The following is a 27,309-nucleotide window of genomic DNA, read 5'->3' on the forward strand; positions in this document are numbered from 1 at the left end:
CTTTTGTTCTCCCAGAAAGGGCTGCCCTTGATCAGCAAGCTCTGGGAAGCCACTGGGGCCAGGCCAGGCAGTGAGTCGTTCCCTGTCCCACACGGCCGCCACAGCTGGCAGAGAGGGCCGTGGAGCGCCCCGCACACCCCGCGCTGCCCGGGGGGCGCCCCAGCCGTGCGGCAGCGGCGCCTCTGGCACAAGATGGCGGCCTGAGGCGCCGCGCCCGCCCCGCCTCCGCCGCAGCGCCGCGGCGCCCCCTACCGGCCGCGGCGGCCCCGCAGCGCAGCGCTCCGCTGCGGCGGCCGCAGCGCGGGACAGCGCACGCGCAGGACGGCTCCCCGCCCCTCCCGGTGCGTGCGGAGGCGCGTGCGCAAGAAGGCGCCGCTGCGCTGCCCCGGAGGCGGAGCCGGGCGTGTCAGGTGACGCGGGGCTCGCGCTGAGTGACGGGCGGCGGGACCGGGATCGGGGCTGCGAGAGGCATCGGCGGCCTGGCGGGGCGGGAGGAGGAGGAGGAAGAAGGGTCTCGGCCGCGGCCCCGGCGAGGCGCCATGGCGACCACCGTCACCACCCAGCGGGGCCCGGTGAGTGCTGCGGGCGCGGCGGGGCCCGCTCAGGGATATCTCCTGTTCCCGCTCGCCGCGCTGGGCGGGCGAGGCCCGGCTTGGAGACCCCGATGGGCCCGCCCGGCCTCTGCCAGCGCCGCTGTGGGAGGGAGGCTCCGTGTCTCTCACCCTGCCCCAGCTCCGGCCGCGCCAGAGCGGGTAGAGGAAAAGCCCTCTTATCGTCTCCAGTCTGCTGGGATGCGGGGGAGGGAAGTCTGCCTTGTCTCCCGGTTCCCCGCCTGCGAAGAGGCTTTGGGAAAGGGGAGGGGAAGTCCCTCCTAACTGCGCGGAGTCCTTGAGGCGGCTCTCCTGCCCGTTCTTTGTCCAAAGGCCTTTCCGAGGAGGGAAATGCTTACACTGAACCACAGCTAAATGGCTTTCTCTTGGAAGCAGAGCGCAGCTCGCTGTGCTCGCAGCTCGGCGGGGCACGGTCGCGCCGCTGTCCCTGGAGCTGCCGCCTGAAAGCTGGAACGGCGCATCCAGTGTAGCGTGTAGGCGTGCGTGTTGGACGGGAGCTGAGCCGTCGTAAAAGCAATTTACCAGCCTTCTGGGAGGTGCTGCCTACAGTTTATTGGGAATATGTTACTGTCTGGTTTTGCCCAGGGATAATCATACCTCACACCGGGATGTTCTACATATAAGGTGTTAAAACATGAGCTTTCGACAGATGTGCTGGTTCTGTCTGTTCCTCCTGTCTGAAAGGATCTGGTAGTCATTGACAGTATGATATTGCTTATGGTGAAATGAGGGGTTTTTAAAAAGCAGTAACTTTACACTGCTGTATTTTATTATGTAGAAACAGCTACTTAAAAAAAAAATTATGCAGCCTTGTAGAAAGAACAGTGAGGTGAATTACTGCTAATCTTGAAAAACTGCACTGCTGTCACTTCTCCTATGACAGTAATATGATATGGTCATCAATTTCATTCTTTAGAGTGCATTATTTGTTTTATTTATCATAGCTGCGGGGTCTCCCTTGAATGTTACTCTTCTAGATGTCTTGTTCTAGAATTTCCCAGGTACTCCTGTATGATCTATTGGGAATCTTTTGTTTCCTAAACTTGACTGAAGCCTGACAAAAGGCATATGATAATTTATCTCATGCAGCTTTGACTTTCTGGACTTCAGGTTTTGGTTTTTTTCTTTTAATGTGTTGCTGACAATATTGTATGTGCTTTTCTTCCTTACCCACTTTAGAGATTTGAATGTTTTTAAATGAATGAATAAATTATGCAATATTAAGCAGGCATTCACAGCTGGGGGTGTTGATATGGTACATTCCAGCCTTTCTTAATTCTTTTTAGAGAGGAAGATAAAATTCTGCTGTTTTCTATATACGCAACTGCATTACAAATGAATAGCCACTAAATGGTGCTAAAGGATTGGGAACCACTTTTTTCTTTAGTGCTGGAGACAACAGTTCACTCTTTCTATTTGAACAAGCAAGAAAATATTTGAGGTTGTTTCATGTGGGTAAGAAACTAAAGTGGGCTGTTGCCAATCTTATTCCTGCACTTTCTAATTTGTGATGGTGCTTGCTTGGTGCGTAATTAAAATTTCTTATTGCTGTTTAGTTTTTTAGATGAAACAGAATTCATCTTGTCTGTTACTTCAAATACTCTGCTAGAATATAGATATCTCTGACCCTTTTCAGGATGTTATGGAATTAGCGTATTTTCACTTCTGTAATCTTGTATGAACAAAACAGCTTTTTAAATCTAAACTTTAGCTGAATATGTAAGGACTGCTAAGTGATACCTTTTACAAGTAGGAGTATTAATAAACAATTTGACCAGGCTTTAGATTAAGACTGAGCTACCAAAACTTTATATTTGTGATTCCTTATCTAGCCAGTCATATCCAAAATTACTCTTCATGGTTACTCTACATGATTATCCACCATTCTGCCAAATACGTCAGGTCCTTCCAACTTAGATTCAGTACCAACCTGGGACTGCATAGATCTCTGCTCCTAATTTCCCTAATGGTCACTACTCAGATGACAGGTGACACTGATGAGTTTTTTTCTTGAGACTCTTCAAAACTTTTACAGGCCCTTGTCAAAAGTCCCTTTCCAGCTTTCTTGTAGGCTCCTGCAGGGACTGGAAGGTGCTCTGTGGTCTCCCCAGTGGAGCCTTCACTTCTCCAGGCATAGACACAGATGTCATATGGACACTCATTCTGTCGTTTATTTTTAACTCATGCTTGTATACCATAGTTCCTGCCCTACTTTAGAGGTATTTTTTACCACCTCCTTTTTTCCATGTGAAATCTGCCCTATTTTGGTTTAATGATTGAGATCTCCTTTCTCTTTGTATTGCATCTCAGAAGACATCCTGGGTCTGTTCTCTCAATGACCTCTTCGCAAATACCAGAAAGCTGCTACAAGGTGCATTCTAACTTTCTTCTATTCTAAACAAATCCTCAGCCTGGCCTCACAAGTGCTCCAGCCCTTTTCATCTGCCTCTTGGTGGATCTTTGCTGGTCTCCCTGAAATTCATTCTTTTTCATGTTCTGCTGGGCTCCAAATGGTCACGGTGTTCCAGGTGTGGTCCAGCAATTGTTTCCTTTCCTCAGCTGGCTGGCTGAGTTCTTGTTGATCCACTGTAGTTTTCTTTTAGGATTCATTGCTGCAAGTGTCCTCTGCTCATCCATGTTTTGCTTGCTCTCCACCTCTGTAGAGGTACAGGCAGTCGTGACAGTTGTTCTCCAGTCTGTACTGGTGCCATGGATTTTTTTGCCAGTGAATTCTTCCATCTCTCTTGTTGGTCCTGTCCTCAAGTATACCAGTCATTTCTCCCAAAATTCAGTGTCATCCTCAAAACTGATAAGGCTGCCTTTTGTCTTCACATTTTGTTGCTGAGGGAAAATATTAGACACATAAGTTGTTTCTTTACAGACCTCTGAACTGCTTCACTTCTAACCAACCTCCAGTGTCATTAACCACTGAACTTCAGCTTCTGAGCTCAGTGCTCCAGTCAGCTTTTCATCCATCCATTCAGATTGTAATGATCCTGCTTTGATACCTTCTGCGCATTGCTTAGTCATATATTCTTGTTTTGGAGAAGACAGATGGCTCATCAGCTTTTTATTCTTTTATAGCCAGCCTTTACCAAGGCTTTTCCTCATCCATGTTTGGCTTTTTTCTCTTCATGTGTCAAGGAATGTCTTCCAGAAGCACTTGCTCCATGAATTTCTCAGTGACTGAGGTGAGGCTGATCTGCCTGTGCTTCCTCAGTTCATCCTTCTTGCCCTTTAGAATGCTGGGTATGAGATTTGTCTTTTTCCTGATATAGGGGAGTTCCTCTAATCTCCATGGCCTTTCAAAGATGTTAAAGAGCAGCCTTGAACAAATATCAGCTCTTTCAGGACGTTTGGATGCTTCCTATCTCGTTCCAATTTTTTCTTCAGTGTGCAAAGCATAGAATAATAGTTCAAAATTCTGTCATTCACTTTTTCTTTCTTAAAAACAGTAAAACCATTTAAAGGAGAATGGTCAGAAATTTTTGAATAGTTAGGTGTTTAAAACTCTTTGATGTTTTGAAGAAGTTTCATGTTATACTTCCTTGGTATTTGCTAGTGTGGAAACCTTAATTATGGTTCCCTGAGTGTATTGTGTCTGGGAAATGTTTCTGTAGCACGGGACTTTGGTGACAGTGTTTGGCCGTGTGTCCCTTTCCCTCCCTTATGCAGGTGCCAGTACTTGCACAATCAGTGAGTTGAAGGTTCTGACAACTTAGTTCCCATTGCCTTTACCTCCAACCCTTGTTTCTTCTGATCAGGCTTTTACACCGGCCCAATTTACAACTCTCTGGCACCATTTCATGTTGCATAAGAAGTAGGAAGGTGAAACTAAGGCAGCCCCATGCTCAGTTACGTCAAATAGCTGTAGAATATCACACCATGTTCAGTTTGAAGAAGTTGAGATGCAGTTTTTATACCTGCAGCATTCTACTGTGAAGATCTACAAAACTGCTTCTTAAGTGATTGTAGCAGGTGGGAGGGGCAATGTTATTCTATTTCTAGATAATCCATATTTTTAAGATGCAATGCTGTCAGTAAAGTTTATTAGAAAGTGATTATAAGGCAGACTTATTTTTAATTTGTCTTCTGAATTGTAGTCCCATCCCTGTCCTGTTGCTAAATGGAATTATTTTTTGTTCTGCAGCTAGTGACAGAACATGCTTGAATTTCACATTCTTTCTGAAGTGCCATTAGAGGGAAGTGCTTTTGTTTCAAAGTGGTTGTGGAGTAGGATCAGTGGCACAAATTTGTCATATATGTTTTCCTTGCTTTTAAAATAAAAACTGTGGTTGAATTCTGGTTACATAACTTTGTATGTTTAATTCAGGTTGGGAGGTGGCAATTATGTGCCTGCTTTTAAATGCTTTGAGGAAGGTGTAAATTGACCTGTTTTCTTTACAGATAAAAAGATTGCATGATACTGATTTGTCTCCGCCAATATGGTATCAGCTGATGATTAGTATACTGAGTAATATATTTCCCTCAGTAAGCATCTGTGAACCAAATCTTAGTCAGAATTGAATATATAAGTGTGTGCATCTCCTGTTCGCCACTCTTCCCTTTTGAAGGGGTTTACCACTCAGATCTTTTGCTAACTTAGTTATCACTAGATGGTTTTAGTTTCTATGTATGTCAGCTCTGCAGTTCTAGGATAAGAGCGTGGCTTTGTGTGAGGTAACTGAATGACCTAGAATCAGTTTAGCTGCTGTAAGAAAACTTTGGTCTCCTTCATGGACTTTTTCCCCTTTGGACTTCAGTACAGAGACCAGTTTGTATATTTTATGTTGGAACAGATATTGGTTAACTTTTATGAAATACAATTTCAAAAGTGAAAGCTTCTGTTGTGAATGACTTCAGCTTTCCAATATCCAGGTGAAGATGGAGACAAAAGAGGCTATCCTGTTTTCTGGGAGTTTGACAGAGGGAGCTTGCATAATATGGAAATGGGATTTCAGGGATGCAGCCATCACTTCTAACTGTGGGAAATGTTTATGATGTCTCTTCCTAGAGGTGCTGATAGTACCAGTTTGGAAAATTCCTAAGGACCAGGGCTGGAGGGGGACCTGCTGTGTTGTAAATTCCATTTCCTCGCTAATTCTGGGGCCATTTCAGATCTTGCCTAAATAATTATGTTTTCTTTTAAAGTGATATGTATTCCAGTGAGAAGGCTGTTATAACACCATGTCTCATTGCCAGCCAAACTTAAATAAACTTTCTTTTATTATTAACTTCTAGCTCATTTTTTCTTTCCACTTCTTAAAACTTCACCTGCTTAGGTTTTTAATTATAAAATTTTACGGTACTTGTAAGCAAAACTGATTCCCTTTTTACTCTGCTTCCCAATAGCCCAGCAGCAGGCATTCAGTGCTTCCTCCTGAACTTTTCAGATAAACTTCCTTTCTGGCATGTGTCATCTACTGTTGCCAGGATCCCGAGGCTCTCAGATAATCATACAAAATAGTCATACGTGTGATTTGGCAAGAGCGGTGATTTCTGTCTCCAAGATGCAATGTTGACATGCAAATGCTGTGTAATCTTGAAAAGCTATGTCCTCAAGGCCTGTTCGCTTCTTAAATTATGTTCTGTAGGCATGCATCTGCCAGATACATGATTGAGTAATCTTGTTTGGGATTGCAACATGAGAAATTGTGTTGTCTTTTATCAGGTAGACTGTTCTGTATTAAATATGTCATCCACTCCATAGATAGCAGAAATGAATAGCATAATTATAAATTTTCTATGACACTTTCTTGCCTTTTAAATTTTTTATTATTGATATTTGTTATTTTAAAATTATAATATTTCTACATGAATTTGAATTGATAATGTTCACTGAGTGTTTAAAACCTAGAAACAACTCGAGTTGTTGAATTGACAAGTGATGGGTAGAAACTTTCCCTTTATACTGTAAAGCTAACAGAAAATCCGTAGGGAGTGCTGATTCATACTGACTCATGTAACAAAAGTTCCCTACTACTACTTTTTGTCCCTGACTCATTTTCATGATAGACTAGATTTCTAATTCCCACATTGTTGTTTTGAATGTGGTGGAATTTTGTCACTAAGGTTAGTTGCAGGCTGGCTGTGTTTAACACTGGAAAAGTGTTAGGACATCTTTATTGCGTTGCAGGATTTGGTCCATAGGAAATCCTGTTTTACAGTCTGTCTTGAAGGTGACTGTGAAAGTGACCTCTCAGATGAAAGCATTGTGCTATGTCTTGGAACAGGAACAATTGGACACAATGTGGGTGATAAATAATTAAAAGAACTGGATGCCATCAGATATCATATATGAATGTGTTGTAAAACTTAGAGGTTCTGACTTTTGTATGAACTGCTTAAATGTTTAGTTGCAGGGCAGCTTTGACTCTCCTACTTTTTTTCAGAGGCTTATGTTGGAAATTATTGTTTCTGAAAAGGAGAACATTTGCAACATGAGTTGGCAGTTTTGTCATTTAATTAGTTCTTTGTTCATGCTGTCAAGACTAAATTCTCCTGAATTTGTTACACTTTGACTTATATTCATCTCTTTCCTATTATAAAAGTTTAAAGTCTTCTTTTTTTCCCTCTCTTTCTTTTTTAAGGTATTTGTTGGTGAGCTTCCTCAAGATTTTCTTCGCATTACCCCAACCCAGCAGCAACAGCAAATCCAGCTGGATGCCCAGGCTGCTCAGCAGCTACAGTATGGAGGAGCAATGGGTACCGTAGGAAGACTCAGTATTACTGTAGTACAGGTAAAAATTATGCCATCTTTGTACAATTAAGTAATTTTAAATTATTAATGCAATTTCTTAAGTTGGTGGTCTTGAAAAGATTTTGTGTTGGAGTTTGAGTTACTAAGTTACATGTAAATAGGTAGTAATTCTTAAAGATTTTGTACCTTCATTTTTCTGTACATCAGCATTTTGTCCAGTTTCATGTTTCATCGCTGCCTTTGATGCAGCGATTTCCTGTAAGCCTTGCTATTATAGCACAGAATCAAAAAAACTCATGATGATTTTTGCAGTGAACAGATTTCTCTAAAAACTTCTGTTCATAGGCTTCATGTAGTTCCTGTACTTAATATTGGAAGACATTAGTAATTTTGAGGATATTATAGGCAATTGCAGTTCCCTTATGTATTGTTCCACATCCTTCTCAAAACTGTTCTCCAGCTTGTTAGTCCAAAGTCTTATTGTCATGTATATTGTTTTTCCTTTTTTGAGCTTTTAGCTTCCTGTCTGTACACTTCTCTTAGCTTGTCAAGGTCCTTCTGAATGGCAGTACAACAGACAAGAGATACTCTTCTCTATTTGTCTAGGAATTTATGCAGGAATGCTATGGAATCTTGGCTGCGTATTGAGACGTTGCATTCTGGATACAAGACCTGCTGTGATATAGTTAATCTGTAGAAGATGAAAATCTGGTTGAAGTGTACTGTATTTAAGTGTGTTGATAAAGTATATCAAACAGCAGCTGTAATTCTGTTTCTAATAAACTGATGGAAGATCAGAAAAAGTTTCTGGGGGGATGATTTGCTGCTTTTTTTTCCTTGCAGATATTTAGGGGTGGTGGTGAATTTGTCTTAAGCAGAGCTGATTATTGCCTTTTTTTTGATGAAGGTTTGATAAACTGTCTAGTCCCACAATTTGAGATTATAGATAGTGCTTAGTTTGGATGCCAGCTTTCTTTTTTTATTTTTTAAGTCCACATTTACAAAAACCAGTTTGAGATCTTTCTCACCAGGTCTGATGTATGAATTGATGAAGCAGCATGTTTCCTGAAGGAGAAAAGGGCTTTCCAAGCCTGAAGTGCAGACTTTGTGATAAATGTTATGCAGTGCACAGCCTCAACTGTTGTGAGTTCTGTAAACATCTTCTAGGTTGGAGATGCCCTGGGGCACCGTGTTTTGTCACTTGTCTTACTATAAAAGAGCCATGGGCTGCTTAGTATAGGTCAGAGAAACAGCACATACAAAAAGCCCGACTTCTGCTTGAGCACAGCTGTGCAGCAGTACTCAGTGTTGTGTTCAGGACTGTCATCATCTTGTTTTGTTCTGGTCTTATGATGTTACAGCAAAAGAATGTTGGATCTCTTCTGATTCTATACAGCATCTGTTTTTATAGTGAAGTTAGGCCTTAAGTTGTCCATTGAATTAACTACTCTTAAATGCACATGCTGAAGTAAGTGTGTAATCACTTTGAAATGTATGATCTACTATGACTAGTTTACCTCAATTAAACTGCTTTTGTAGGTTGTGCTTTTGGATTGTGTAATATTCTTGAAGATACTGGATTTCTGTAATTCATTGCTTAAAAGAACTTAAGTGAAAGAGGACAGGCTACCTACTACGTTACACTTGTGATTGTATATTGGAGATGGATACCCAGAGAAAAGTTGAACTTGTTACAATGTCCTTGGAATCATGTGTTTTGTGGATTGGTATGAAGTTATTTATTTTAACTGCAGTGAAGATGTGTATTTTCTACAATAAACAGGCTAAAAAGATGTTCCCTTTTCAAGGTCTCCCAGACACTTAATGGTTTTACTGGTTTATGTTTTAATCTGAATGCTGTTTGTCTTTCTTTATTTTTTTAAACTCTTTTCTCTCTGTCACAGACTTTAATCTAGTCCTTTGTTCAATATTTGGTTCTTACTGTGAACTAATAGCAATTAACTTCTCAAGTTAATGTCAGTATTATACACTTCCTGGGTTTCTTTTCTTTTCAGGCCAAACTGGCAAAGAACTACGGAATGACGCGCATGGATCCATATTGCCGAATACGGCTGGGATACGCTGTGTATGAAACTCCAACAGCACATAATGGAGCCAAGAACCCCCGCTGGAACAAAGTTATTCAGTGCACTGTTCCCCCGGGTGTGGACTCCTTTTATCTAGAGATATTTGATGAGGTCAGAACTGCTATATATTTTTTCTACCCCTCCCCATCTCCGGTTTGGACTGAGGTTTGGTTGAAACCTAGCAAAAAAGGAATGAGTTAGCACAGACAGTTCCTTAGCCATGTTCTCTGAAAGATAATAAAAATTTTTCAGAATTCCAAAAGCAGCAATTTACAAGTCTTTGCTCTTCCCCAAGAATGTCAGAACTGTTGCCTTTCTTTGGTGGCTGATAAAGGGGCATTAGCAGGCTTGCCTGCAAAGGAAGAGAAGCAGAAGATGTCAGAGTGCTATTTAAGCTCCTTTTGGCTATCAAAATGCCCTGCAGCTTTATGTCCTTCACTGTCCCTATTAAAAATAGCCTATTGTACAATGCTGTTTTAGTTGAAAATTCTTCGGTGTTGTTCTAACCTAGGAAGAGCTTGGAAGCTTTCCCAAGCTTGTAATTCCTGAGACTAAAACTGTCAACTACAGACTGTGTGTAGTCACTAGGATTTATTAGGAGAAACTAAGAGGCTACATCTAAGGCTAAAGTAATGGTTTTCCTGTTTTTTTGCTGCCTCTCTCGCTGTGTGTAGTAAAGCATGACAGTGTAGCAGCCGTGTGGTCATTACACAAGTGAGGATTTTGGATGCTGCTTTGAGGGCTTAGCTGATTGGTTCAAGTGTCTCATTGCTGCAGCAGGGGGGCAGATCAGTACTTCTATCTGCTGGAGTTCACAGGCTACCATAGTAAACTGAAGATGTTAATGTAATGGCCTCTGAGGTGATGTCATGAGATTTACACAGCCTATGATGATACTAGGATGCTGTATTTCTAGAGTGTTCTGCTTCAGGTTTTCAGTTTCTTGCTATTAAATATCTGCAATCAATCTGTTAACCCACTTAAAAGTGTCCTTCATCCTTGTTGGAAAGGAGATGGCCAAAATATTTATTGACACTTCAGTAATTTCAAAGGAAATAAAATTAACCAAGTTAATAGCATAAAACTGAAGTGTTATCAAGGATAATTTTAAGTTTGGGGTTTCTTTCAGGACAATTAATTTGGTAATATTTTTCTAATTATATTTCAGAGAGCCTTTTCAATGGATGACCGCATTGCTTGGACACACATTACAATTCCTGAGTCTCTGAAACAAGGAAATGTGGAGGATGAATGGTATAGCTTGAGTGGAAGGCAAGGTGATGACAAGGAAGGAATGATTAATCTGGTTATGTCATACACGGTAAGCCGAGTTTGGGGTGGGAAGGGAGAAAAGTTTCTTAGGTAGTGGGAGGGAGATATTTTAGACTGAAGTAGCTCTGTTGTACCATATTGAGTGTTTGTATCTGTTGGCATTTAAAATAATTATACCTAACTCTGGGAATAGCAGTCAAAAATATTTGTAAAGACAATAAATACTTTGTGGTGAGGTGGCAAATGGGTATTTATCTTGTTTTGCAATTACCCAGCTTATTCCTGTTGTTGAGGAGTACACTGAGAGCAGGTAGCTGGGGGTGCAGCTGCAGTGAGAGGTTGTACCCTGGGACATGGTGGGAGCCCCAGGAAAGGGACCATGACCTGGTGCTGACCCTTTGCACCACAAAGGGCACAGGGAGCTGTGGCACCGGCCAGGGGACTGGACACTGGGACACAGCAGGAGCTGGGGAGTCACCCAGACTGTCTGGGTGCACAGACTGTGAGGTTGTAAAACCCAGGGATTCCTTTGTTGGGGGTCCCTCCCCAGAGGCACCAGCTCCAGCTGTTTCTGCATTACTGCACCATGATTAAAGTATTTTAAGGATCCAGATGTCTGAGACACTGCAGTGGGAAACCCAGGGCTGAGCTGGTAAGGAAACCCTGTCTGACTGTGAGTGTGAGGTGTGCAGGGAGCCAAGAGGGGCACCCCTGGGGTCACTGGAGACACCCAATGCAAAGAGGCCTTGGTCTCAGGAGTTAGCCTGGAGCGGGTGCCAGAGTGGCTCCTGGGTGGTCAGACAGGAAAGTTTCCCTAGCACTGTGCTACTGTACTTATAAAAAAGAAATCCTCAGCTAAATGGTCCATTGTCATTTCTAAATTAATAACAATTTTTAATAACTTTGTGGAATCTGACAATAACTTTCTCCCCTAAATCTTTAAAAATTCATGTCAGTTTAAAAGCAGAATAAGGGAAGCTCTTTTCTGTCTTAGGTGTTTCTTGGGTAGTTTGAATGCTCTTTGAGATGACATTGTTTTTCACTTCCTTTCTTGTTCATTTGGTGCTACTGGTCATGAACTGCAGACCTCCACTGGTTTGTTTAGCAGCTCCCAGAGTGTTCTCACCTGTCACCTTTGTTTCAAGTACCTGTTGGATAATCTGTAGCATGTGCAGCCCTGAATGCTTCCTACTGCACTTGTATATCATCAGAAGTTCCAAGCTGCTGTTCTCTGCACAGCTGGGAACAGATATTCCCTGCTGTTTGAAATTCACATTATGCCCCAGATCTGAACAGTTGTTTTATTACCCTGGGAAGAAAAGAATTTATAATTAACCTTGAAAACTGTCTACCTGTGAATGTACTGTTCATAATATTCAATATTTTCAAGAATTAAGCTGAACTGAAATATAACTGTGGTTATTGTGGTAGTAAGAGGGAATTGAGTTAATTTGATATTTTTTTAAAGCACTGTTTTACCTCAAAAATAATTGATTTAAACTAAAATTTGCTTCAAGGGGCAGTGTACTGCTTTTAAAAATAAAAAATAAGAATAAAAATCAGATTTTGTCTAATATTTATGATTAATATGTTGTATATTTGTTTCACAAGACTAAGGCATGAAACCTGATTACACCTGTATTTTAAAATAATCCATTTTGATGACAACTTTTCATTACTCTTGCGAAAGGCAAGTTTGACATGATGTGTGTTTATTGATTCATGGGCAAATTAATTGTCATTAATTGAAAGATGGTAGTTCGGTTAGTTTGCCAGAGATTTGCTTAATATGGATTAGCACTCAGCACAGTACTGTTGAATATGGATTTGCAATGGGATTACTTGTTTGCAAACAATTTTAATTGCTTGCATTTTCTGGCTATTTCCTGAGTTGTTCTAATCTGTGCCTTATTTGTCAAGTCTTTGCCAGCTGCCATGATGATGCAACCCCAGCCAGTGGTCCTGATGCCCACTGTATATCAGCAAGGAGTTGGCTATGTGCCTATAGCAGGTATGTTTTCTCTACTTGAAGACTATGAACCTTCCAGATGAAGGGTGTTGCAGAAATAAATACCAAATTACTCCTGTTTTTTTCAGAATGTAAAGGAAGCTATTAACGATTTTTCCTTAACCACTTTTCCTATTATAAATATTTATGAGAAGAGGGAACAAATTAAGTACAGGTCTGCCTTCAGTATTCTACCCTGTTTAATAGAGCTGCATGAGTTTGAGTAAATGGATTAAAATGTCTATCAAGTTGTGAAGGCTTCTCTTTTTGAGTATTTATTTTATACTCCGATCAGGTCTCTAGCAGGCTGCACTTCAAGTTGTGCTTACTTAAATGGTAGCAAGCCACGTCTAAAGCTGCCTTTAAGAAAGTGCCTCAAATAAATTGTGCTGTCAGAGCTGCAGCTTCTGTAGCCCACAACAGGATTAATTTTTCTGTGGTCTTTGAAGATGCTTTCTTGGAAAGGAACTTGCTACGCAGCATGTGAAGTATTCACTGCTCAGTGAATGAAAAATTATAGGGAGGTCTGAGATAGCCCTTTTTTATGTATTTACATAACTGCAGCAGGTATGGTCAGTGCTTTTGGTTGATCCAAAGGGAGTTCTGGATTTGTGGAGATGTGTTAACTTATGTTTTGTAATTTTTCTGTCAAAGATGAAAAGTTTAAAGTGTGTAAATAAGTTTGAATTTGTCCTGCTTAGGGAGCTGATTAGTTCAGTTGAGTTTGTGTTTCGCTTACGGCTCTTAAAACCCCCAGTTTATTCTATGACTATCTATTCAGTAGTATGTGTACTTTTCAGGGAAGGTAAGAGAGAAATTCGTGTATTTTTGACTTTAACTTATGATAGTGTCTGTGGGACATAGTTAAAGTGCTAAGGGATGACACAGTATTTTATTTTTCTTCTATAAGACTAGGAGATGATTGAATTTAAAATTACTAGGAGATTATTGAATTTAAAATTCCATTAACTGTAAAAACCTCATCAACAAAGACTGTGTAAGTTAGGAATCGTACCTCTTCTTTAATTTTTACAGAGTTAAGTTAGAGCAAAATAGGGAAAAAAGTTGGGCTGCATGCTTTTTTCCTTGATGAAAACTTGCAGTTTGCTTCATTTTAGGTGGTTTTTAATCTCTGTAGCTTGATTGTCAGATTTTAAGTCTTGCCAGTGAAGTGCTTTGAACCGTAGTGCACTTCTGAAGCGTGATTCTGTTGTGGTAAACCAGACCTGTAATGAACTTCAAACACAGTCATCTTGTTTAAAGATCTTATAGAAAGTGCTAACAAATTTCATGAATAGATCAAAATGAGAATATTCATATTACAAAATTTCTGTGCCAGAGTATATACTGAAGACATGAAGCAGAGACTAGTTTCCTGTATAATTGAAATTAGACACAGAACTGAACAGGTAAAACTTAAAGAAGAACTTCAAACTTCCTATTCAAGTACTGGATGTTCAAATCATGATATTCTGTAAATTATCTTGAGAATATTTTCTATTTGGACAAGTTAAGAAATAACTAAACATTTGCAAGTGATAGTAAGTCTTTTAGCAGCTAAGAATTTGGGGTCTCTATGGTGGAGCGTTGCCCTACTACCAAGATCCAGTAGGTTTGTTTTAGTTGCTGCTATAATAATTATTCTGTGTTCAATATTTTTCCTGCATCTGTGACATGTATTTTTAAAGCATTGGCAACTTCCACCCCTGGATTTGAACTCTTCTGTTGTTCTGGGAAAGCTTGACTTCATAAATGCCAGACTTTTTACAAGCCACCTCTGATGTACATTTGGTATTTTTTACTCTCTTTAAAGACTACTGTGCTTTGTGTTTGCTGTTCTAGAATTTCTGTGGACACCGTCAAAATTTCCCAAAGCACTGTGAGTTCTAAAGCTTTGACTTACTCACTAATCAATGACCCACTCATAATAATTAGATGGATGATTAGGTTTGGAGTTGGAAAGTGACTTGGCTGCAGAATACTTTTGCTGTTTCATACATTTAATGGCTTAATAAAAGTAATTTCAAATTATAAAAGGAAACAATAGTACATCTTAGAAGACATCTTGGAGTTTTTTGAAATACTTTCTGTATATTGAACTAGATGCTCCTTCTGAATTCTGTAAACTCTTTCAGAAAGGTGCATGAAAGATGCTGGCCTTCCTTGCACAACTGAACTGTTTGTGTCTTCTGGGCCCACTCTGTTTGTACATTTCCTTTGTAACACTGTACAGTGTTTGCGCTCTTCCTTTTGAGACCCCTTCAGGAAGGGTGATGGACATCATTATGCTCCTGCTTTACATATTTGTAGTTCAGGTTTTTTACCTGAGCAGCTAAATTAATGTAGTCAGCAAACAAGTTCTGCTTTTCCTTCTGAAGAGTGGAAGAGCATAATTGAATAGTTTATTATAATTGAAATGAAGGGGATTTTGCTGTAGAATACTGTCAGAATCAAAGCATTATCTATGATGGGAATGGAGTGGGTGGACTAAAATGCTTTTCCAGACAGTTTTAACAGTTACTTGTTAACTGTCCAGAATAACTGCTTTTAAGTGAGATGATTAAGTCAAATTTAGATGTGTCACAAAGGCCAAGCTGTTTTTCTGTAACAGAAAACATTTGTTCAAAACTAACTTTCTAATTAACTAGCCTACTAATTAATGCTGAAGCAGCTAATTACTCTCACACTGTCATACAAGCTGAGGTAAACAGTAGAAACAGGCAGGTAGTCACTGTGGTAAGCAGATGACCACAAGTAATGCCCATTTCCTCACATCTGGTGGTAGATGGAGCTGCAGTAAGAATAGAACTGGCCATAGTATATTCTTGCACCATGGTAATTATTTGCAAAATTTGTAAAATTGAAAACTTCTGACAACAACACAAGCTGTTGCTTAGAAGCTGTAGCTGCCATGTGATTTATCTATGGCAGTGATGTATCTGTGGATTGGGTATGCAAAAATTTGAACTTGTGAACCCTGTTGTTGTTAGAGAAGTTGAGTTTATCTACCACTTCTTCCTGTTTCTTTTTATAAAGATTACTTAATTTAAACTGTAGATTATTTTGATATACTGGTGCTTGCAGAATCTTCTTGTAGAGAAGAATACCAGAGACAGTGAGCTAAAAAACGTTAGTTCTGTAAGCAAGCTGTATTTCTTATTAGCTAAATATTAATGGGATAAATAGGAAACTTGCTTTTTACTTATTTTATAAACTCCCATGTTAAAAATATATTAAAAACCTCTGTGTTTCTGAGTCCTGTCAGAGTCAGGAATATCACTTTTTAGCAAGGTTGTGTGTGTATGTACATTGTTCCTTTAGGTGTTCTTGGGGAGTATCACGGGTTAGCTTGTGATGTTACTGGTATTTGTTCAGAGAACCATGGATGTATGTTGTCCTTTGTGGGCTGTAAAATATAATCCTTGCTGCAAACACCTGGTGGCTCACTTATTTCAGTAGCATTTCCCCTGATTGTTACTTCTGCATAAACATCACAATTAGGAAATTTGTTCAGGGTGCTGAAGCAAATTATCTGAGACACTGGATTCTAGCAGCATTTAGTTTTTTAGTGTTAGGTAGCTTAGGTTTTACCCAACTGCCTCATTTTATCCAACTTTCACCTTTGGAAGGTAAATAGTTAATATCCTTTTAAAAATAGATTAATATTTCTTTCCCATGTCTTATTCCTTTCCCCTTGTCCCTTCATTTTCACCTGTCTTTAGGGCTTGAGTACTTTGCTCTGGGTAAGTTTCCAAGCTCTTTTCTCACTCCCATCCTCATTGACTCAAGAGTCTTTGCATGAACTCATCTAAACAGCTTTATTTGTTACAGCAGACTGTACAACAAGGTATTGCCACTTGGTTGTCACAGTAGAACAATTTAATGCATCTTCTGCAAATTATTAAAGCCTCTCTAACCTGTTGGAAAGGCATTTGCTCAGCTTTGAGCTACAATGATTAAACTGATTGCTGATGACGATGTTGATGGATGTGGTGTGATATTACAATATTCTTCTGAAGCTGCTGAATGTCAGTGAGCTGACATTCACGAGGTGATGGTATTGGTTTTGTAGAAGAGAAACATTGTTCTTGCTGTTGTTTGGCTACTGCAACATTAGTGGAGAAGCAGGTAATGTCACGACTTCGGTAAACTTGAAAAGAAAAAACTGAGTTTTGCAATGAGACTGAGAAGACAACCTGCTAATTGCCTTAGTCTTAATTTCATTAATTAATCTTCAAATAAGCTTTCTTTTTAAAAAGTGACACTTTATTCATCAATGCATATTTTTCATGTACTTCTCTTTTAAATCCATGTCAAGTTAAGTACCTGACTAGAACTCTAAAGGCAAATCATGTTACAGGAAATCAATTTTCCTTCATTTTAGACTTCCTTTACTGTGACACTTGATTCTGAATTGTGCAAAGTTGCTATGATACTGCTATCCCTGATAAAAGCATTGGTCTTTAATCAAATACATTCAGAAAATTTTAGAATGACTTCTTGTGAGATATGATATCATTTCTTGATGCCCTGAATTTCAGAAAGATGCTGTAGATAAAACTGTTGTGATTGTCACAACATATTTGGTTTATTCAGAGCAGTGAAATTTTAGCATTTTTCTCTTCTTTCGTGCACTTAATTTTTCTAGTAGCTTGCAAAGATGCAACTTTTAAAAAAATGAGATGATATGCATATTTTAGTAGTGAGATTTTTCCTGGAGCAAATACCATTAAGACCTATTTTATTTTTTGGAAAAGAGTTGCCAATTTTTTCATTTAAATGAAAGAATTCATGCTGTGAAGGTTCCTGAGTTTACTCTGAAAGAGTCTGTGGATGGGACAGAATGATAATGAGTTAAGAAATTAAACATAGGGCACTTGACTGAAAAAGAAAATAAAATTACAAGTGTGTAATGCCTTGTATGCAGTTGGAAAAGGTTTACCCTGTTAATTCTGCTTTGATGCTTTCATTGCTGCTTGTAGCAACTGACTTGCTATTGTTTCATGTATTGGAATGTCACTGCTTGTGCCAGCATGTTTGCCATTGCCATTTCACTGAATTGGAAAACAATGCTCCATTCTTCTGATTTATAACATGTACCTAATATCTGAGAGTAACACAGGAGTTCAGAATTCCACTGATAGTGGAATTCTTACATTGTTTAGTTCCAGTTGTCACCTGTACGTGATATGAGGTTTTTTTACCTCAGAGCAGCTTTTTACTGAACACTGATAATTTGGAAACTTATTATAACTTTCTGTAATGACTGCTTATATGTGTCTGTTTGCTAAATTTCAGTGCACAGTTCTTTAAGTTTATGCTTAAGTCTTACTTTCTATTTTGTAAATCAGAAATTATGGATGCTTTTAGCCTGAGTGCGGAAAAACCCAAAGTACTCTTGAATTGGTGTTGTATAGCTTGAATGTTGAGTTTCATGAAAAGTAAGCATTTATCATGGAGGTATTTATTAAAAATCTGTGATACTAACTCCATTTGTGTGCAGTCTAGTTGTAGACAGCATAAGCTAAAATTATAAGAGCTGAGAAAATGGATTTTGAAAATCCTTGGTAAGAAACAATACGGACAAGAAATTTCTTGTGTCTTAAATTGATTATTTGTATTCAAAATGCTTCTTGAGTACTGCCTGTCCAGATGTCTGGCTTCATAATTATCTATTTTTGATGAAAGCAGTAAGAGAACTGTGTTCTAGTCTTGATTTTATTTTGGCACTGATAATGCACTGAAACAGTATTGGTAAGCTGTAGGATGCTATGGTACTTGAGAAAAGAGCCTCATGTTTAGTTTGGATTAATACTTCAAACTGACCTCCTGTATTAATAGTTCATACACTGTTTAGGCTGATTGTTGGATATTATTAGGGTGTTGATGTCTTAGTAAAAAATATCGAGAAGTTTATGTTAGAAGTAAAACATAACTTCTATTGCTCAATTCTTTCAGGGGCTTCGCAACTTTTTTTTTTTGAGACCACACGTCTTATGCCCCTTTTAAATGCCGACATTGTTTGTAGGCAGTGTGAGGAATGAGTTGAGATTTGTTGAAGCTCTAGAAGAGGCAGTGCAAAATGCTGCTGAATAATTGGATGAAGTGTATTTGCTGTGCTGGTGAGGACTGAACAGTGGTTTGCCTCCAGGGTGTCTGGTGGGCTGTGTGTTCAAACACATAGTGCCAGACAGAATTCCAGGGACCATGGTCCAAAGGCCAGGAAAAGCTGTGGACCCAGGGTTTCGGGTGGTGCAAAAAAGGTGACAGATACCTGTGGTAGAGGTGTGATGCAGATGGCTGGGCAGAAATATGGTTCCAGTGTGCAGGTAACAAATTTATGAGACTATGACTCAGGATGAACCTTTTTGAGTAGATGCAGCCTGTGTGTTAGACTTAAAGCCTCTACGTTCCAATTTTTTTTTCTTCTAATAAAATTTGAGATGATTAAAAAGGGAATTTTAAAATCAAAACTGGAGAACATAGATACATAGGTAGGTGTGTACAAATCAGTAATGAATCCCTTTAGATAGAACAGGAGTCCAAGTTGAGGAAAGAAATAGAAAAGATCTATCAGGTGAAATCCTGTGTGTAGTGCTTGCAGTCAAATTATATTCATTTGGAGTATCTGGTCAGCCAGAGCTGATACTTAGCTCATCCAACCTTGAATGTGAGTTATAATATAGTATTTTTGTGCTGACAGAAGAAGCAAGTCACTGGGATGCTAAGACATTTTTACACATGAAAGTGAGTATAGACATTTCTGACTAAATAGCTAGAGTGAAGAAAATCTTGAAGAGACAAGGTAAGTATTGAAACTGCTCTTTGCTCTTTTTTTAGATGTTAGGTCTGAGTAGAAGTAGTATGGTACAATTTGCAATATTTTCAATCACATAGGTACTTCAGTCATGTTCAGAGAGATGAGGCTGCAGAGAGGCACTCTTGAAAATTATCTTGGTTATGCAAATGCTTTGTTGTTAGAATTTTTGAGCAGTTAGTTGGAATTCAGTAGAAGAGAAGCAGCTTCTGATCTGAGTAATATATGAAAGCTGGTTCTCAAAGACACCTTGTTTTGAAGATGTATAATGGTGATGATGCGAATAGTTCATCCTTTGTTTAACTTACAGAGAAGTAATTAAGGTCATATGTAGAAAGCAAACAGGCGAACTAAAAACTGTGTAAAAGAAGTTAATTGTTCAAAGAAAATGTGTGCCAAATTAAAAAAATCCAAAACCAACACTCAGAGAATCTAAAGAAGTGTGAAGTAAAGCAGTCAGGTATGTTTCTGACAAAAATTGGTAGATCTCCCAAATACGCGGATGTGAAAGTGTTAAATTATATGTTAAATCTAAACTGGTTATAAGGTTGTGTAACAAGGCTTTTGAAGATCAAATGTGTAAAAGTAGCAGAAATTATTTCTTTTAAAGAAGTAGAAAATCTGGAATCATTTATGTAATTAAATAATAATAAAGATATAAGTTCATAAGGTAGTTCTTGAACACGTAGTTGGAATGTGAGACCCTAAGAGGTGAAGGAAGTTTTGCTTTCTGAGGACTGGAGGATAGCAAAGTGAAGTTTCAAATAAAAATTAAATTAAAATTTTTGAAGTAGCCATTTTCACTATTGTATAGCATGATTAAACACCAGGAAGACTAGAATGAACTGCTTTAAAGCAAACATGTAATTAGGTAAACTTCAGGAGGAAGTGACGTGGTTGTGTAGGAAAAGCCGGTATGTTAAAATTCATAGGCATTTGAAGACATAGGAAAGAATGGTGTGGACTGTGTATATTACCTTCTCAGCTGCATTTGTAAAATGCTATTTCCTAAGTATTCTTTCTATCATACAATATTCTGATACAACAAAGGTAATCTTGTGGTTTAATACCTATTTTAAAAAGCTGATGAACAAATAAAAGTAGTTGATTATTTTTCTAATGAAAGGAGTTGAATCTGATGCACCTCCTTTGGTGAGGTGCATCAGATTTCTTAAAAATGTATGTGAGGGGACTAAGACAATCTGTCAAAACAAGAACCCTTAGCAGTTTTCTAAGCCTCTCTGACTGCAACAGGTTGCAGAAGCATCTCATTGTAATAAAAGGGAAATCAAATTATTTATTAAATCTGGTGTTGAAGTATGTGTAAAGGATAATCTTAACTAATCCTAACTAATACTTATTTGGTGACAATGTCTCAGTTTGGTCATTACTGTACAGGAAGGTCTTTGAATTATTGAAGACTACTTTATAAAAATATCAGGTGAATAGTCTTTGAAATAGTGCATAAAATGCTTGAAAATAGAGAACCAATACCAGAACTTGGTTCTATCTAGCTGCAGGTACTTTTCCTTGCCCTACCTTAGAAATTCCACAGGAGAACTGCAGAAGCTAACACATGAAGGAGTGGGACTAAGATAATCAAGGATCTGAAACTACATAGAGAAGAAGTGAAATACTCAATGTTCAGAAGTGATAAGAAAAAAATGTAGATATGTACTATTATCTGTTTTCAGTTTTATACTAAACAAAAGGTAGTGTTTTCAGCAATGATTCTATGCTTAGTGGTAGAAGTTCTTATGTGATGAAAAAGGGATTTTGTCTAGTAATTTCTTTTAACAGGATTAGGAGTATTTCTTTTTGTAAACTGCCAGTGCTTTATTTTTCATGGATGTACAAGAAGTTAATGAAAAATGACAGGTCAGATGAATTTTGTCCTTTGGAAGAGAGACGAACAAAGCAGTGTGTGCCCCTAGAGGTGTTGCTCTTTTGCCACATAGTGACTTTGAAGGCTGGGTGGAACTTTAGCCAGGAAAAACATTGCTAAAAATTGCTTATTTGTGTGGTCTAGTCTTCTAGTGGACCAAAGTACTTTGCTTTCCTTTGAATGTGCTGGAAATTGCATTCATTTTCTTTCTAAATATCAGCTGTGTATATTGCTGATGTAAAACCATGTTTTCATCACAACATAAATATACTGGAAACGAAAATATGAGATGGGGAAAACCAACTACACCTTTCTGTGATGAGCTTAGTGTTTGTTTAGTGAATTATGTGTAAACCTGTTTAATGCAAGTTGTACCTAATTTTGAACAGTACCTGTTGCCATACTGTAGTTTATAACTTCTGGAATATAACCTTTGCATGAGAATCTGTTGTAGAAAAATATTTTCCAGTTGCAACAGTGTAGGTATAATCTCTGCAATCTTCTTCCTCCCCTGGAGTGCATGTTAAAATAAATAAATGCTGAAGTTGGTAGGTTGGGACAAGTCATAAGCTGCTTTTGTCTTCAAAATCACTGGGGTTTTTTGTTGTGGGTCTGTTAATTAATTTTTTTTTCCCTACTCATGTATGTTTTGTGGCTTTCTTTCTTCTGTTTTTAACCTGTAGGGATGCCTGCAGTCTGTAATCCAGGCATGGTCCCGGTGGCAATACCGCCTCCTGCAGTCAACCCTCAGCACCTGTGTAATGAAGAGGACCTGAAATCTATCCAGGACATGTTTCCCAACATGGACAGGGAAGTAATCCGCTCAGTGCTAGAAGCTCAGAGGGGGAACAAGGATGCAGCTATCAACTCCTTACTTCAGATGGCTGAAGAATCATAGATGCCCACTTCCTGTATAGTCCCTGTCCTCGATGCCACTTATTTTTACTTGCCAAGCCAGGGATTTAGCTAGAGGAAGAATTTCCCAACAGCTTTCTGTTAGTGCATCGTGTGTGACAGATTGTACCCCTCTTTTCCTTGGACAGTTGGATCTTCTTTTTCTTTCTCAGTCTGTACATATTCAGTTTAGCTTATGTCCTACCATAGAGCAGTGAAGCATCTTTACTATCAGCTGTGCCCTGTGTGGCCATATTCTGATGGGATTGGGAATAATGCTGCTTTGTTTCTTTCTCTCCCCCTTTTCATAAACTTGCTCTTAAAAAGTAACTCTATGCAGTACAAGATTTACTGGTATTTGTTAGATTGGGAAAAAAAAATTTTCCATTGAAGGTTTGCTGTTTAAATACAACTGATTTGTTAAAAGTATTTAGGTTTCTACAAGCAGCCTATTTTTGCCAGAAATTAAAGGAGAGACCCTTTCTTATCCTGTGGTGTTTAGTTATAACTGTGATATATTCACACCTTTTAGATGGAAGATTTTTAATTTAATAAGCTAAATTTCTTAGGTTGTACTGTTGTTATTTGTAATGGGCATCTTCTATTCAATCTAGTCATTGGGCACCAAAGCAATATATTATCTGGTGTGCATTTGGGGCTTTGTCCTCCCACATAGTATTGTTATGTATCTGTAAAATCTTAGGAGGTAACTTTTAACTCATACAGTATGTATTGCTGTAGCAAAGAACAGGACTAAGCCCTAATGTACTCCTACAGTTAATTGCACTCTAACTACTACTTCTGCATTCCCATGGCTACTTCAAAGGTTAAGTGCAGAAGTAAAGATACTTATACCTGGAAAATTATTGAAGCCGTAAAGAATTATTTAAGATGTTGTCTTACATTAAAAAAGCAGGTATCTATGATCTGGTTATAAAGTTTCTTTCTTTATACCTATGTTTCAGCAAAGTTATTGCTTTACATTACTGGGAAAATGATTGTATTTTTCCTGTAATAAGAAATAAGCATGAAAAGTAGCTTCAGGGTCTTAGAATGGCATTATGAATTGCTCAGTGACTTGTTAGACTGCAGCTGCTGTAGTCAGTTTATTATTATTTGATGCAGATGGAAATAAAATTCTTTGATAGAGACAATTTACATATCTGAGTTACAGTCTGAATCTCAGAGGAGGTGTTTGTATTTATTGTTAGTGTAATTTTTTCAAGTAAGAGTTGATTTTGGAGCTGCAGAATCATACAGTTATGCACCAGTTACACCTGTCGAATGAATTTCTGTGGTGACTGTTTTTGTAAATTAATGCACTTTAAATAGTCTGCACCAATTTATTTTTCCAGTGATGTGCAATGTTGCTGTTTTGTCTCTTTAATGTTTGATTTCAAATACTTTCTACAATAGCCATAGACCTTTATATTTTCAAGAGTTGAAATGAATGTACACTTGAAATCTAGGCTCTTGAGTGATTCATGGGAACATTAAAACGCAGTTTGGAATAGGGAATGACGACCCATATTCTCTTCTTCCCCATACTTTATTTTATGTCCTATGCTTAAAATATTTTCTTTATTATCTGATGGAAAGCTAATTTTATCCCCCTGCAACCTACATTCAAGTAGCCTTTAGATAGCACTGGCAGTAGAGCATGAATATTTATTTTTTTAATCATTAAAAGTCATACTGAAACTTTTAAAATACAGCACCAAAAATCATCCCAGTTTCTGACTTTTTAAAGCTGTCTTTTCATAATGTACAGTTTTACGTTTTGTTATGAATCTCTTAACATCTTAAATTTCCCATTGAAAGCATAAGTGTCTTTGAACATCCTCCAACTGGATTTTGAATAGTGAAATTCAAGGCTATAGTTCTGTGTGCTGTAGTTTTAGAATTGCCATGCTTTTGTTTTCTAAAGTTAAATGGGTATTCTTCAAAAAACTATTCTTGCCCCTTCCCTACAATCATGGTAAATTTTGTGATTGATTAGGTGTAGAGGCATTTGGTCCTTATAAAAGCAGAGTGTTTTGTGACATCATGACCCAAAAGGATGAATGTTGGTAAGGATTTAATGCTTAGATACCTCTAGGAAGAGTCCTGTGCTCTTAACTTTTACATAGATAGCATGAATTGCTAAGGACGGAACAATTCAGGGAAAATGTACATATTTAAATTTTTATATTAAAATGGTGGGATTCATAATACAGCTTTTCATAAAAGCAAGTGGTCATGGTTCAACTTAATGGCTGGTAAATTGTACTGCATCCTATTACAGCTCCATTTCAAATGCGAACAAAACCACCTTTCAGTCCTAACTGCCAGGAGGGATAAGTGCAAAAGTTAAACTAGCCAGGTTTATTAATAAACTGACTGGCCCTCTGAGGGAGACTCCTGTTCTTAGGTATATTTTTAGTGTGTATTTTTTTTCCTAGGCAAATGTTATGCAAAACAGGGTACAAATATGAGTTGAAAATAGGACATGTAGGAGCAGTATGGCCAGTAGATGGATTTCATTATCTTACACTAAACTTAAATATTGCTTTGTGGACTTTTTTGTTTTTTTAATTAAGCATTAGAGATGAAACTCTTACATCAATATGTGCTACTTTCTCTTGTTAAAAAGAACAAAGTGATCAGCCTACTCAGCTTTACAGCATACATATCCTTCCAGTTAAGCTGTTTGTTGTTAGGTTTGAATTGGAGAGAGATGAAAAAATGCAGGAAGTGTTTACTTATTTTAGGGCCTGTGAAATTAAGGTATTGGAACTGAAAGTCTGGTTTTCTATTTAATACAAACAAGTTGTCAGTCATGGTTGTAGCTTTTGAGAAAATGCTAGTGGGAAAATACTGTGTTTGATGCTGTTCCTCTGCTCAACAGCTTCCAGCAGCTTGGAGCTAAAGCCAGCTGTGTAAGACAGGCATCTGCTAAAAGTTAGTGCTCTCAATATAGTTTGAGTCCTGCCAAGAGCTTCAACTTGCTAAAGGTAGGAACACTTTTTGTCTAGCTAGATCCTCGCAACTTCTCTACTGCTCTTTGCATCTGCTGATGGTACTGAATGGGTTTATTCCCCCCCTTATAAACGTTATTGCTTGTTTGGTTGATATGTAATACCCTACAGAGGATGTTGTGTTGCTGTAATTAATCTGAAGACATTGTTTCTCTGTATTGAGGTCCAGTGTCCAAATATGTTTCTTGCACTCTAAAGTACATTAACTTTTTCATTCTAATTTAATAAATGTACCATCTGAATGAAAGTGTATTATGTCTCTGTTGGAGAGCACCATAGTGTGAGTCTTTGACTGGTCTAAAATTCAGGTATTGGTTACTGTCTTCTATTCAGTGTTGAACATTGGTTGGCAAACTATACTGCTTCTTTATGTGACCATCTGGTGGGAACAGTAAAAGCTCAAAAGTACTTTGAGAATTCCTCTACAGGTAGGTGCCTCTTTCTGATTCTTCTAGGGGCTGCTTTCTCAAGGAAATATGCTGTTGCAGGTCTGGAGGACAGAAGAAGGTAGTAGTGATCCTGCATTGTTTGAAGGACAGCATTGGAGAGCAGGGGAGGAGGGAAGAACAACACTTGGGTATGGAGGGAATGCTGCAGTGTGAAGGACTGAGGACTCTGGATGGTAGTGGTGTCCAAATGAAGAGTTAAGAAATGGACCATGTGTGCTATTCCAGCTACAAAAACAGCTGGCTTTATCTGCTAGTATATGATAAATTAATTTGAAAGATTTGGTTTGCATAGCATCTCTTTCTAGTACTGTGATGGCAAATGTAGCTGGGGCCCTCTCTCACTTAACAGCATCACCATGCACAGTGATAATGGTGATTACTAACCAACTGCTAGCCTGAAGTATTACTGTATTATCAAGCTAACATTTTGGGATTTACTGTCCATTCATAGTGTGCTTTTTCAAGAGTTGTTAAAAAACCAAATCAAGAGTTTTGGTTTTTTAACAAATGATAGTTTAGAGGAATTTTTCACAGCTGTTTTTTCTTTATTTCCTTAAAGTATTGAGTACCTGCTATGAAATAAAACTATGTTAAAATTGTGCTTTTTTTTTTCTAGCCCTTGAGTATCACTTTCTATCCCAATTTATCTTCAAAGTTTACAGTTTGTTTTCACATTTCTCCATTTTGCTGTGAGAGATAGGAAGAGTGAAAATTAGTTTACTTTAAACAAATGTTGGTGTTCTTGTGGCTGCTGAAGCATCTATTTAGCATTTTGTATTTTTATTAGCTTTTTCATTTCAGTGTTAATCAGTGATGATGTGTGTGGGTAAAAAAAGAGAAATCAGTATATTTTGAATTATTAAAACATTTCAGAACATCAGTGTGAGCAAGGCCTCTAGGAGAAATGCAAATATGTGTTTTCCTAGAATAAGAAGGAAAAATGAAAACCCATATTAGCAATCTTCTCTGCAGTTTTGAGTTGTGGCCTACTGAAGACTTGAGGATCTAGAAGAGAAAGCTCAGGAAGCTTAGTCAGAAACACAAGTTAATCTATTTTCATACAGCAGTGTATTTTAGAAGCATTTTCTTTACCATCTTGCCGAAAAGCATAATTAATTTTATAAGATATACTTAGGTTATGGTATAACTTTTGAAGGAAAATTTGCATATAGATGAGAAAAGTGAATTTATGGAAAGCAAGTAGATTGAAAATTATCTGAGCTACATATGTGTTTCCATGGATGAGAGAATTATAAAAGTACTACTGTTTGAAGTATTCAAAGAGTTCACTTAGAACAGGTTTTTAAAACATTTCAGTGTATGAAAAATGGACAATTCTTATAAGTTTAATGTATTTACCATTGAAAAAGAATGAAGGATAATTAAATTTATTTTAAAATTTTCTCCAATTATGAAATAACTCCAGTGAATTATACTTTCCATGTCTCTGCGGTCCATGGTTTTCTCTGTGGATTACCAGGCACTTAACACTCACAAGACAATGTTTTTCTGGTTTAAATTTGCTACCTCTGCAATAGTCATCAGTTTAATGTGGAGTATTAAGTTGAT

At 38.2% G+C, this 27,309-nt stretch overlaps 1 protein-coding gene across 1 annotated transcript; it reads left to right on the forward strand.

The window, feature by feature from the left end:
- Positions 1-414: 414 nt before the first annotated feature.
- Positions 415-25,538, forward strand: TOLLIP (toll interacting protein). The gene is made up of 6 exons (XM_059849100.1): positions 415-572; positions 7,202-7,351; positions 9,327-9,509; positions 10,567-10,719; positions 12,591-12,681; positions 22,064-25,538. The coding sequence occupies exons 1-6, from the start codon at positions 540-542 to the stop codon at positions 22,276-22,278; spliced, it is 825 nt and encodes a 274-aa protein (XP_059705083.1). The 5' UTR covers positions 415-539; the 3' UTR covers positions 22,279-25,538.
- Positions 25,539-27,309: the final 1,771 nt, after the last annotated feature.

Source organism: Haemorhous mexicanus, chromosome 6 (assembly GCF_027477595.1).
Source record: "Haemorhous mexicanus isolate bHaeMex1 chromosome 6, bHaeMex1.pri, whole genome shotgun sequence".
Lineage (NCBI taxonomy): Eukaryota > Metazoa > Chordata > Aves > Passeriformes > Fringillidae > Haemorhous > Haemorhous mexicanus.

Coding starts and splice junctions, on each gene's coding strand:
- TOLLIP (XM_059849100.1), top strand. CDS start 540: ATGGCGACCACCGTCACCACCCAGCGGGGCCCG. Junction 9,510..10,566: donor ATCTAGAGATATTTGATGAG/GTCAGAACTGCT, acceptor ATTATATTTCAG/AGAGCCTTTTCAATGGATGA. Junction 12,682..22,063: donor TGGCTATGTGCCTATAGCAG/GTATGTTTTCTC, acceptor TTTAACCTGTAG/GGATGCCTGCAGTCTGTAAT.